The sequence below is a fragment of the Octopus bimaculoides genome, chromosome 9 (assembly GCF_046866305.1).
Source record: "Octopus bimaculoides isolate indiv1 chromosome 9, ASM4686630v1, whole genome shotgun sequence".
NCBI classification, from domain to species: domain Eukaryota; kingdom Metazoa; phylum Mollusca; class Cephalopoda; order Octopoda; family Octopodidae; genus Octopus; species Octopus bimaculoides.
Window position 1 is genome coordinate 9,851,597 of NC_142936.1, and position 14,891 is coordinate 9,866,487.

Below are 14,891 nucleotides of genomic sequence, written 5' to 3' on the forward strand. Positions count from 1 at the left end.
ACAAGTAAATATAACAAAATTTAATGTTTGAATCAAATCAACAATTCTCCAACCCCATCCCCGGCCCCATTCACACACAACCCTGCTCTGCCTTGATATTTGCCTTTTGTGTATATTTTTTCCTTGTTTATTATTTTATAGCAAATTATTATTATTATTATTATTATTATTACTATTTTCATTATTATTATTTTTATTATTATTATTATTACCATTATTATCATCATCATTATTATTATTATTATTATTGTTGTTATTATTATTATTATTATTACCATTACTATTTCTATTATTATTATTATTATTACCACCATTATTATTATTATTATTATTATTATTATTATTACCATTATTATTATTATTATTATCATTATTACTATTACCATTATTATTATTATTATTATTATAGTTGTTGCTGCTGTTGTTTGTTTGTTTGATCTCTCTTCTCACCGACTCTCTCTGGGCCAGCTCCCCTTCCCAGTACAACCACTTTTCTCCAAACACCACCAGCACCACCACCACCACCAGCAACAGCAGCAACCATCCTTTGCAGTTGTCTTTCCGTTCTAATCCAATTTTTGACATGAACAGTAAGCCTGGAAGCTGAAGCACATCGGTTCTGGCATCGATAAACTGTCCTGCTAGTATCACCACTGCCACTGCCGCCACCTCCACCACCACCACCGCAAATACCAACATCAACGCCAACACCATTTCTAGAACCACCACCACCACCACCACGCTCCCACAAACTCCAAAGTCCCTCATCACAATCATCCTCACCGACACCACCACCACCAACACCACCACCACCACCACTGCCATCGCCATTAACCACTAACATTGTTTCAGATTCTACCATTTCATGCTAACATGATTATAGTTGGGGGAGGAAAGTCTTAAAAGTAACGGCCCACCCCCCAATGCCTCTCCTCCTCCCCTTTTCCCTAACATATCCCCCCAACACACATATACATATATATCTGTCACTTTTTATTATCTCTCTCTCTCTCTCTTTTCCTTTCTCTTTCTCTCTCTCTCTATAAAACATCACAAGCAATAAGTTGGAGACAGAACCATAGCTAAAGTGGTCCATTTTTCTTCTGTCCCAAAATGGAGAGAGGAGGAGGAGGAGAGAGAGAGAGAGAAGGAAGGAAAAGGAAGAGGCAGCAGAGGGAGGAGGGAGGGAGGGAGGCTACAAGATAGAAAGAAAAAGGGAGCATAAAGGAGAAGGGACACAGCAGTATGAGAAAATGAAACAGAGAAAGAGAGAGGGAAAGAGAAAGATGTAAAGAAAAAGAGAGAGAGAGAGACTGAGAGAGAGAGAGAGAGAGAGAGAATGAGAGAAAAAGAGAGAGAGAAGCAAAACAGTATTAGAAAGAATGTGTCAAACTGATGCTTACACAGATCAAACATTGGAGAGAGAGAGAGAGAGAGAGAGAGAGAGAGAGAGAGAGAGAGAGAGGGGGGGGAGAGAGACAGACATACAGACAGACAAAGAGGGATAGTAAGACAGAATAAAATAGTTTGGATATAAGGAGAGAAAGAAAAAGAGGGAGAAAGGAGAATAATTCTCATTTTTCAAACATAACACAAAGAAAGGATATACATACATACATACATACACATATATACATGTTATAAAGAGAGAGAGAGAGAGAAAGAGAGTGAGTAAAATGAAAGTTTATTGAGCGAGAGAGAGAGAGAGAGAGAGAGAGGTGGGGGAAGAGGGAAGGCGAGGTCAATGTTAGAAGAAGTAGACAAGCGAACGAGAGTGATTTGACTGGCATTTCACCAGAGCAATGCAGCACTGCTCACTGACACAAGACAACGGCATCTATAAGCTGCAGGCCAGATGCACTGGAAGCTGTGATCAGTCACAGTCTATTATTATAACCAGAAAGTGCAACATCTCGCCATTCAGATATGTGGCCCTGGCTGCGAGCGAAGCCACAAGGGCCTGTTTTGACTGGAATGAGACCAATTTAGAGATAATTCTGCTCTATTGTAAGTCAAAAGGTCTAGCAGAGCAATCCTGAATGTTCACTTCCCGACAAGATCTCAAAATCAATTTCTGACCAACTGTTTAAAACTAATTTACAAAACCTTCCATTACAGCAGCTAACAAATAGCTAAAGCTACACTTGACTAACATTCCTCTTAAAAGCTTTTGGATGATGCAAGATAAAGAGGAGGAGGGAGGGAGTGAGAAGGAGATTTGCTTCTCTATAGCAGCAGCAGCAGTAGTAGTAGTAGTAGTAGTAGTAGTAGTAATGGTTTTAAATTTTGGTACAAGGCCAACAGTTTTGGGAAAGGGGAAGTCGATTATATCAACCCCGGATCTCAACTGGCACTTATTTTATCGACCCCAAAAGGATGAAAGACAAAGTCAGCCTCGGTGTAATTTGAACCCAGAACCTAAAGATGAATGAAATGTCACTAAGCATTTCGTCCAGCATGCTAACGATGCTGTCATTTCACCACAACAATAATAATAATAATAATAATAATAATAATCCTTTCTACTAAAGGCACAAGGCCTGAAATTTTGGAGGAGGGGGCCCAGTCGATTATATCAATCCCAGTACATAACTGGTACTTATTTCATTGACCCTGAAAGGATGAAAGGCAAAATCGACCTCAGCAGAACTTGAACTCAGAACGTCAAGACAGATGAAGTGCTGCTTAGCATTTTGCTCTACATGCTAACAATTCTGTCAGTTCACCACAATAATGATAATAATAATGGTAATAATAATAATAATAATAATAATGATTCTTTCTAATTTGTGGTACAATGCCAGCAGTTTCGAGAGGAAGGGAAGTCGATTACAGTGACCCACCACTGCACAACTGGTACTTATTTTATCAACCCCAAAGGGATGAAGGACAAAACTGACCTTGGTGGGATCTGAACCCACAACACACACACATGAATATACATGTGTATGTTCATCAATATAAATTCAAACACACACATACACATATTTATATTTCACAGATATTTGTCATCATCTTGTTTGTTGTTAACACAACGTTTTTCAGCTAGTATACCCTCAAGCCTTCATCAGGTGTCTTGGGGAAATTTTGAACCTGGGTTCCTAAGGTATTTTTCGATGTTATTATAATTATTATTATTATTATTATTATTCAGGTCACTGCCTGGAATCAAACTCAGAATCTTGAGGTTAGTAGCCCGTGATCTTAAACCACGAGCATATGGTGTAGTGGTTAAGAGCACGGGCTACTATCCCAAGATACTGAGTTTGATTCCAGGCAGTGACCTGAATAATAATAATGATAATAATAATAACAATAACAATAATAATAATAATAATAATAACAATAACAACATGGAAAAATACCTTAGGAATGAGAACCTTGGTTCGAAATTTCCCCAAGACACCCAATGAAGGCTCGAGGGTATATCAGTAGAAACATGTTAACAACAAGCAATATGAGGACAAATATCCGTCAAATGTAAATAATGTAAAGCAATAATGAATTTGATGTAGCCAAGGTGGGAGAAGGAATAAATGAAGATGGGAGTGAGAGTTGGACAAGTGGAGGTCATCAATAGTGGCAAAGATTCTAAGAGCTGAAAGAAATCTCAGATACACTAGCTGTGAATTCCAGAGCAAGGTGGGACAGTTTAGTGTAAGAGACAAAGCTCTGAGGAGTATGGTAAAACTGATGCAATTGTTACCATAGAGACCAATCAGCACTGAATGGATCCAGTGAACTGGACAAAGAGCTGTGTAGTGGTACCTCACTGACAAAAACGTTGCTGGTGTAGCGCAGGCCCTGTTTGAGTATTGTCTTCTGAGGTTGATAGCATTGTTGCTCCGTCATGGATTTCAGTATATCCACATTCATACACACACAAGTCTTGGGTTCACTTGAGGCTATAGCAAAGGGATTTGCTCAGCATATCATGCAGTGATATCAAACCGGGAACCTCATGGCTGTAAAGTGAACTTTGTAACCATTCAGCCATCATGCCAACAAATATATATGTGTGAGTGTATATGTATGTCATTATCAGTTTATTTCAAGATTTCTTGCCAATAGAGAAAGAACCGGTTTCTAACCTAGATCCAAGGCTTCTTCATTGGAATTTTGACAGCAACAACAGGGTATTTTTGTTTGCATGTAATGTAATGTAATGTAATGTAATGTAATGTAATGTATGTATGTATGTATGTATGTATGTATGTATGTGCAGATTTGTATGTTTTATATATGTATTCTCATGCATATAATTGAATATCTAGACATGTTTATATGTATGTATGTATGTATACAGGGTGGGTGAAAGTCACAAAGTCAGGGACCAAAACATTCGACATTTTATTTAAATATTATTATTATTATTATTATTATTATTGTTGTTGTTGTTATTCATTTTGTTCATCATGTACAAGTACGTGTGTATTCATCATTATTTTATTTATTTTATTCAATTTTATAAAAATTCAAGCAAGTCTTTGACAATTCCGGAGCGTATTGAACTTATTTTGTGCATGACTTCTGGTCCACCGTGTGTGTGCTTGTGTATGTGTGTGCATGTATTATATAGCTATGTATCTATATGTACACACAAATACATTAACACACACACACACACACACTTGACTGTGTAAAAGCTCTAATATGTCTACCTTGTCTATTTTTATGGCTTTGCTGTAACTCTATGCAAACTAACTGTATTTATTTTACTTTTATATACATTCAACATCACATCTTAAATATTTTCTCACATTTTGTTTAAAGCATAATAAATCGAAGATATTAAGTGCATTTATTTTTATTTCGTTCCTTTTCATAATTTTCGAAAATCTTTTTTTTTTCCATTCTTCTTTATTCATATTTTACTAACTATTATTATTATTATTATTACTCATTTCACAGTCAAGTCACATGAGAGAAGATGAGGTGTTTATAGATATGCTTGTTGCACTACATTCTTCACAACAGCATCAGCTAATTCTCTTCAGGTTGAGCACTTAGTACTGTTAGAGTTCTCTATTGGCAAATTTAAATATTTTTCTTCTATTGTGATGTCTGAATGCGAAGAAGACATTCACAAGTGAGCTTGCGCTAACCATCCACCTTATTTCACTTGTTCACTCAATCTTAAAAGTTGAAGGAGTTCCTAACTTACACTATTTACGTCAGTGCAGTTGAGAAGCCAAACAAAACTTGTTTCAGGACTGGTGCTGAACTCAAATTTCACAGCATTATTTCTCATGGCAAGAACTAAGTTGACTTACTTGACAGGACACCAATCTATGTGATATGTTGTCATTCCCCCCAAAGACATGACACACATACTGCCAACGGAAAGGCAATTTGTGACTGATATTTACTATATTAAATATCCAATCCAAATATGCAAGACGTACCTGAAATCAATTCGATGCTATGATCAAATATGCAAGACGTACCTGAAATCAATTCGATGCTATCACGTGAAAATAAGTATGACTTAGTGGAAGATATCATGATTTCATGAAGGCACATGTCTTAGTGGTTAGGGTATTCAGATCACAATTGGAAGGTCATGAGTTCAAATCCCAGTGATGCACTGTGCCCCTGGCTGAAACACTTTATACATCTATGGAGTACTCAGCCACTTGCATGTTAGTTTCATGAGCAGGCTGTTCTGGTGATTGGATCAACTGGAACCCTCCTCGTCATAACCGACAGTTGTTATCGTGGTTTCCATAATTGATTTAGGCACATGCATGGCTGTGTGGTTCTCAACCATACGGTTCCGGGTTCAATCCCACTGCATGGCATCTTGGGCAAATGTCTTTTACTATAGCCTCAAGCTGACCAAAGCCTTGTGAGTAGATTTGATAGATAGAAACTATATGGAAGCTCATAGTATATATATATATATATATATATATATATTTGTTTGTGGTTGTGTGTGTCATTGTGCCAGTGCTTGTGTCCTACCACTGTTTGACAACCAGTGTTGGTTTGTTTACATCCTCATAACTTAGCGGTTCAGCAAAAGAGACCGATAGAATAAGTACCAGACTTTAAAAAAAAAAAAGAGACCAGGGTCAATTCATTCGACTAAAAAAAAATTCAAGGTGGTGCCCCAGCATGGCCACAGTCTTATGACAGGAAACAAGTAACAGATAAAAAAAAAACAGCAAGATAAAAATGAAAAATTATAAAAAAAACTTAATCAAGACAATGGAAATCTAGCAAAATACAAAGATAGGTTTACCTCTTCCGAAGTGCTTTTGTCTTGTGGTCTCTGAGGCATTGGGGGTGAGCGGGATTGCGGAGGTGTGTGCGGTGGCAGCAGGTCAGGCAGGACTCCACTGTTATTGTGTCGGGGTGACTGCATTGCTGAAAGTGCAATGATGCATGACGTTATACAATGAGGTTATAAATGGTGCACAAAAAAAAAAGAGAGAGAGAGAGAGAAAGAGAGAGAAAGAGCAACATAGAAGATTCAAAATAACAATTTTGATTAGCTGTTTCTAACTCAAAAATAAAGAACATGTATATATATATATATATATATATATAATGAAGGAAGAGAACAACAACAATAACTATTATTATTATTATTATTATTATTATCATCATCATCATCATCATTATTAATATACACTCAATAGATTAGACTGTTGGAAAAGAAATGAATCCTAACAACGGACTACAAGTAACCTTAGATGCCAAGAACCCTCCTAAGTATCCTAGCTGTCCCTAAATAACACTGTTTTCTGCAGCTGTACTAAACTGGGTTTTATACCTATTTTCTCTATCCATCTGTTCAAATCTTTAGGGATAGTTCCCAATGCCCCTATAACTACTGGGATACATTTTACCCACACTTTCCATAGTCTCTATAATTCAGTAGCGAGGTCCTGGTACTTTGATATTTTTTTCTATACTTCTCATATTAATTTTTTCATTGTTTAGGACTGTAAAGTCAATTATCTGGCACTTTCTATTTGAGTGAGAGAGCAGTGCATGCCATCAAAGTGACACTAGGGTACAAATATATGAAGTCCAATATACTCATCATGGTTACCTGTCTGATAAGGGTACACCAGGCACATGTATCACAACCACATGTGCACGACATGGTGATCTCATATCAAGATTAACAGTGCATGACCTCGCAGGTGGGGCCCAGTTAGAATTTTCTTCAGGTCAGGTAGCCCATCCCACTCAAAAGGTCCCTAAATAAGGTTTGTTTAAGGAACGAAACACCCATGTTTCCATACATGAATTATTCAAACCTCAAATAATTCCTCTCAATACATGGCTATGATGCTCCCCGGCTAGTTCTGCTCATGATCAAAGATGCACATATCGTCAGCCACCAAGGAACATGCTCAACTGGTTAAGGTCAAACAAGTGACAAGCAAATCTGTGGTATTGAGCAGAATATTTGCTGTAGCCCATCTTTTATACCAAGGCAAAACAATGTACATGATAACACTTCCAATCATTTCAGATCAGAAGCCATGAAAGCCACTGCCTGGTACTGCATCAGAGCATTTATAATAATAATAATAATAATAATAATAATAATTATTATTATTATTATTATACCAATATAATTGACTTGCCTCCTTTCCTCAAACTTGCTGGCGTTATGCCAAATTTAGGAAAAGAATTCATCATCATCATTATTATTGCCACAAAATATTAAAGTCTTACTATAAATTATCATTGTCTTTATCATTAACGTCCACTTTTTACATGCTAGCAAGGATTGGATGGAATTTCTTGAGACTTATCTTCTACGGCAGGATGCCCTCCCTGTTGCCAACCTTCACCTGTTTCCAAGTGAGGCGATATTTCTCTGTGACCAGACATGTTTTTATGGCAGTTTGGAAACCAAAGACCCCTGCATGACAGTGATACTTGTTTACAACTACCACACACTGCCATGGCACGAACACACGCATACACATATACATAGAACGGGCTTCTTTCAGTAAATATGGCCAAATGAAAAACTACTGTGCAAAACAAAGATTTGGCAAGGATGGATCCTCAAAGACACCGAGACACACACACACACACAACCAAGGCCACTTTATTAATTACAACAAAACAATATACTTTATAGCAGTGCCAGAAAGCAGTTCAGCCTTTTTAATTATAATAAGCAAAGCTTCATCGTTAATGTTGGAGGACAGCTCCATAACTCATAAAAGACACATCATTTACAGGATGGTTAATTAGAAACTTCAACTATTTTATATTAAAATGAAACAAAACAACAAAAAAAAAGAAGCACAAATACCAACACAAAAACAAGATCAAAGAAAAAAAAAATTACAAAGATAAAGGAAATTGGTGAGGAGGAAGAGGTGGTTTTAATTAAAGGAGAAGAAATTACCAAAGCATTGATCAGTGAGGGAGAGGACGACGGGAGCGGAGAGAAATAGAACAACAACAACAACAACAAAAATAGAGCAAACTAGAATAAATGAACAGAACAGAGACAATGTTCTGTGAGAATGTTCCATCACCACATTGTCAGTTGTTGCCATTTAGAACAGGTGAATGACATAGGGAGGGAGGGAGGGAGATAAGGAGAAGAGCAAAATGAAGAAGGGATCAGCAGTTAATGGGAGGTCCAAGGTAATTAGAACTTTTAATAAGCGTCCAGTAATTGTGATGTAAATAATTAAAAATAGGAGATTAAGGCAGAGGTCAGTGAACTCAATACTTTGCACCCCCATTCACACACACACACACACACACACACACACACACACAAACGCCCACTCATACACACACACACACACACGTGAAAGAATGACCAGTTTGCTGTGACCCAATGTCAAGGCTATCAGGAATAAAGAAACAAAACAGGGATGGGATATTGGAAAATCGTGTATCGATAACAGTTGTAAAGAAAACATTGGGATTTGTGAGGGAGTCCATGGAAATACAACTATAGAAATACTGATATAGTGGTAATACAATACCATTAATACTGGAGCTGTGGTAATACAATAGTATTAATAGTGAGATAGTAGTATTACTATAGTATTACAATAAAATTAATAGCAATACAACAATAGAAATAGCAGGACTGTGGTAATACAAGAGCATTAGTAGTGAAATGGTAGTATTACCAGAGTATCAACATCAACAGTAAGGCTGTAGTAATACAATAATAGTAAAAGTAGGATTCTAGGAATACCATAATAGCAATGGAGGACCGTGGTAATACAAAAGTAGTAATAATGAGACTGTGGTAATACAGTAGTATTAATATTGGAACTGTGGTAATAGTATTAATAGTGAGACAATGGTATTACCATAATAGTAATGGGGACTGTCGTAATACAATGTTAGTAATATTGGAACAGTGGTAATAAAGGGTAAAGATTAAAGACCCCTTAAGTCATTAATGACCATGGGATTGCATCTAGAAAGTTACCCTCCGAGGCACAAGTTCGAGCAAGGTTGTTTATGGAAGACTAGCAGTCGCCCACATATATCAGCCGTCCCTTTCTACACCACTGATGTTATCCAAGGGAAAGGTAAAGGGGCCGATACAGCTTGGCATCAGTGACATCGCAACTCATTTCTACGGCTGAGTGAACTGGAACAAGGTGAATTAAAGTGTCTTGCTCAAGATCACAACACACAGCCCAGTCCAGGAATCGAACTCACTAACTCATGATTGTGAGCTCAATGCTAGGATTGTAATAATGTAGTAGGAGATCTGTAGTAATACTGAAAATAGTAATATTAAAACTGTGGTAAAACAATGATTGTAGGGGTCACCATAGTATGAGAGTATACTGTGATAATAACCTGACAGTAGTAGGATATTGGTAACAGCCTAAGAATGGTAATAACATGGTACCAGTAAGAGAACTGAGCAAATCTACTTTGGTTGAGGGCAGAGAATACTTCTGAAACAGCAGCAACAAATTCTTCTTCCATGATCCCACTAGTACTATGATGTTATAACCCTAGTCCCACTACATCTATCCTCATATATCTGAAGGGGTTTGGTTCCAAAACACATAGTGTTAAATGAATCAGTGATAAAAAGAGCAAATGGGAAAAACAGGGTTCATACCTAAACCCCCAAGATGTCCCCCTAACTTGTCCAAATAACACCTCCCAAACGGATTTTAAACACATATAATGATATAATAATGAGCTTATTGTATACAGTGGTCAGAAAAAGTAGCCAAAAAATTTTTGAACAGTACATAGAAAAGGAACAGTGAATAAGTCATTAACAAAAAAGGGGAGGGGCATCAGGTGTACTGTTGGTGAATTTCAGGAAGCAGGAAAGTTTCAAAAGATGTAGTGTTCTGACAGCAAACAACTGATGCAGATAGTTTATTCCATGCTTCAGCAATTCTGAGTGTGAAAAACAAAAAAATGTTTCTGAAAATCATGGGTGCTGTGTTGTTTTTTACGAGTAATATTGTTTCACAGTTGGAATAATATTTACAGTAAAGTTTAATAATATACAATCAGTTTATTATAACAGAAAAAAAAAAATTAGCCAAAGACTGTCATCGCCAACCTGTGTTAGCACAGATCCATTTGTGATAAGAATGGTTTACAAATAAGGATACCATGTGGTCCCAGATAATGATGAATAAATCAGTAATGTAGACAGATACATGTATTAGTAATTTGTGTTACTACAGCCATGCTATTAATACTATGTTTTTGTCAACAGTATTGCTGGTATTGTATTACTACAGGCATGCCAATATTACTCTGTTATCAGAAAATGGTAATAATGTAGAAGTACATTAAGAGTGATGGTGACACAGAATATTTGATAACATGAGTAAGAACACACACACACACACACACACACACACACACACACACACATGACAAGAGTAGTTATATAGTCTGTACTGTTAGTAAAAGAGTAAAAAGAAACCAACAAATGAAAAAAAAAAAAAAAAAAGATAATTTTTGTATTGAAACTATTTCTATGGTTTTCGGAGAAATATGACCTTCAAATTATTAATTTTCAAGAAAGTAATAAAGGAAAAGAATTGGTAACCATAATTAGAAGTCTTTTCAAATGAAACGGGTAGAGGGAAGCATGTGTGAAATTTGTAAGACATTTCAAAATGCTGGCTTCCTCCATTACGCTGATACATGTATTGGAGTTTCTTTGTATGCTGTACTCAAAACCATTACTTTTAGAATTGGAGAACAGCGGGAGGAGGAAATTCATTTGAAAACAGCAGGAAAATTGCAGTTAGGAAACAAGAAGAAATGAAGTCAAGAGAAAGACCATTTCTATCTTCAGTCATTATCAAGAATAGAGCGACAGGAACTTCGTGGCATCTCAAGACAACATCATAGAAGAAGTGGTTTATTGTGGTTTCCACATTATCTTTTATTTTCTCGTTAGCTTGATGGCACCATCCTTTTCATGGTTTAAATAGTTTGATTAATAAGGTCAGTGAATGAACAGGAAGTGAATATGTTTTGTGACAGCAAGCAGAAGCCAGGCTAGTACACCTCCTCTTACACACCGAAAAGACGGTGTGTAATAGGTAAAGTGTATTTTCACATCTAATAAAAGACACAATTTTCAGAGGAGGGGGGGAGAGCCAAACAGAGAGAGAGTGTGTAAGAGATTTTGTACCTTTGAGAAAGTGTGAATGTAGCATAATATCCATCCATCCATGTATCTATCTTCATATATATATGTATATCAACATATATATATATATATATATATATATATATATTATATATATATATATAAAAAAAATTTAAGGAATGGAGAAAACGCATGTTATAATTGCATACTTTATTCCTACATATGTTTCAAAGGATTACAACCTAGGATCTGTGGTGTTAAAATTGTAACTTTCTCTTCAGGGAATGCATGGGAATCATCTTAAATGTAAGACATTATATATATATATATATATATATATATATATAGATAGGAAAATGAAAAATAATAATAAGGCAGAATGCTAAACTGGAAGTATATTTTAATAAAGATTTCTCTAACCGGCTCTCAATGTGAAGCAAATTTTCAAGAAGAAGGAGAATGAAAATGTTTTTTACAAAGTACAAAATGAAGAAAATAATAAATTTTAAAAAAAAAATAATATATAAAAAAATAAATATACCAATACATTATATTGTCTTTGAGCTTTTGAAGTTCAATGGTAATCCATGTAGATAATGGTTGGAAAAATAAGGATGCATGAGAGTTGAGAGTTGTGTTAGGTTTAAAAAAAGGGTTAAAAGTTTGTGTTAAGCAGGAAGTGTGGTGTCAAAACAGGAAGTGTGTGTAAGGGGAGACAAATGTTTTTAGTTCATAACTCCAACTAAAAACATTTGTCTCAGAACATAAAATGCAATTAGTAGCCTGAAAGTTCCACACTGAATATTGGATATTAACTCCCTCTTTTCCTCACCAGTTCTAACATTTGTGTGTGTGTGTGTGTGTGTGTGTGTGTGTGTGTGTGTGTGTGTGTGTGTGTATGAATACCCATGCATTCTTATATAGCACTGAGGGCTTAAGCAGCAGCCATACTGGAGCACTTCCATTATATGATGATGATGATGATGATGATGATGATGACGGATACAAACATACACATGCACAAACAAATCAACAAATGCCAAAAATCTTTGAAACTAAACCAGCTACTGATGTTTTTGGAGTAGATCATTACCGCCATGCCCCAAAGACAGATTCTCTGTAGTATTTGAAGCAAATAGAATGTGAATGCTGTTAGAGAAATCTTAGTAGAGGGATGTGGTAGTGGTGGTGGTGGTATTGGATGGCTGTGTTGGAGGAAGCTACAAATTGTTCTCTTCATTTTCTATACACTCCAATAAGAATTCGGGGAAATGATGTTGACAATGATGATGATGATGATGATTTCTAAGACAATGAGGATACATACACACACACACATATATATATATACATATATATATACTTGTAGACATGTAATATAGTTATACATATATATACATATATAAATATACACATATGCACACACATATATACATACATATATATATATATATATATATATATATATATATATACATATATATATACACACACACACACACACACACACACTTATACATATATATACACATACATATAAACACACACATTCATATATATATGCATATATATATACATATGTATGCACATATACACATACACTCATACATATATATACACACATATGTATATATCCTATATATATACATACACACATATGCACATACATATACATACATTATATATATATATATATATATATATATATAGACATATACATATATATATACACACACACACACATACCACACACGCATAAAGTTCCCAGAGTTACACAAAAACGTTTATTGATTGCAATGAAAACTATCTCGTACATCAAGACTTATAGATACACAGGCTAACTATACCAAAATCTAATCATTTCCTTCAATTAAAGGTATTTCATAAGAAAAAATGCAAAACAAAAAGCGAGAGAGGAAAGAAATGGGGGGAGAAAAAAAGATATTTGTCCTTTTCCCAAAATTCTTTCTGTTTATTTATTTAACTAATATGTTATTTTTCGTGTGTGTTTTCGTTTATTATTTTATTCATTATTCATCTACATGTCTTCGTTTCTTTCTGTTTGGTTTGGGGTCTTTTTGTTTTTTTTTTAAGGAATTTTTTTTTTTTTTTTTTTTTTTCAACATCAAATAAATTGAAAGGGGAAAAGGAAAAAAGAGAAGAAGAAAAGAAAGAGTAAGGCGCAAAAGTGAGGCGAAATGGAGAAGCGAAGAAGAAGAAGAAGAAGAAAAAGAAGTTGAAGAAGAAGAAGAGGAAGCAGAAGAACAACAAGAAGAGAAAGAAGAGAATGAGGACAAAAAACAACAGCAAGGAGAAAGAAAAGACAATAAAACAAAAGAATATATAAAAAAACACAACAAAAATTATTGCATAAATAAATAATACACATACACACACACAGAGTAAGATAAGTACAGAGAGAGAGAGACAGACAGACAGACAGAGAGAGGGAGAGAGAGAGAGAGAAAGAGAAAATATCAAAGTACAAATTTAAAGATAGATTGGTAGGGGGAGGGGGTATGATGAAATAAAGAGGAAAAAGAAGAAAGAAGGAGAAAAATAATAAAAGAAAAGGAAAGCAAAGGCGGGGGAGGGGGCACGGAATACATTAGGAGGTAAGTTTAGTTGGAGGTAGACTCTCATGTAAGGACAACATCTTGGAGTTAAACTGTTTTGGGGAAGAAAGCAAGGATGCAGTTTGGTAGCAAGAATTTCTGTTAATAAAGAAAAGAAAATCGAGAGCGGCAGTGGGAGGGGGGTGGAGAGAGAGAGAGAGAGAGAGAGAGAAAGAAAGAGAGGAAAGGAGTATGGCGAGGGAGGGGTGAGGGTGGAGGGAGACAGCGAGGGAAAGGAAAAGGGAGAAGGATAGAGGGGCTAGGCTATGTGGGAAGAGACAAGACATTGGTGGCTTGTTAAGATATATAGCAATAATTGATCTAATAATAATCAATTCTGAAATGAATTTGGCAAAGAGATATCTTCAAAGAGTATTTCTAAATCTGAACATACATACTTACATCAAGTTATTAATGTGTATTCCTACAGGACAGCAGAAACTACACACATACACACACACACAGAAATACACATACGCGCACATATATAAACACACAATTTCCATATTGCACACTTTGTTTTGTTTTTGTTTTTGTTTTTTTTTTACAATGTTGTTCATAGAAACACATGTATTCTTTAATATAATGTATTTTCCCTCCAGGACTAAAGGGATTCGGTATACATATGTACATTACATGTTTCTCATTACAACCTCCTTCCCCTCACACACACACACACA

General features: G+C 35.6%; 1 protein-coding gene across 39 annotated transcripts in view; it reads right to left on the reverse strand.

Annotated features, from left to right (window-relative positions):
* LOC106871661 (serine/threonine-protein kinase mig-15-like) overlaps positions 1-14,891 on the reverse strand; it is a 764,441-nt gene that overhangs the window by 152,336 nt on the left and 597,214 nt on the right. For all 39 annotated transcript variants that reach the window (XM_089357111.1, XM_089357081.1, XM_089357079.1 and 36 more), the window contains one exon: positions 6,245-6,369. In XM_089357111.1, coding sequence (XP_089213237.1) covers positions 6,245-6,369 — 125 coding nt within the window. The remainder of the gene's footprint in view (positions 1-6,244; positions 6,370-14,891) is intronic.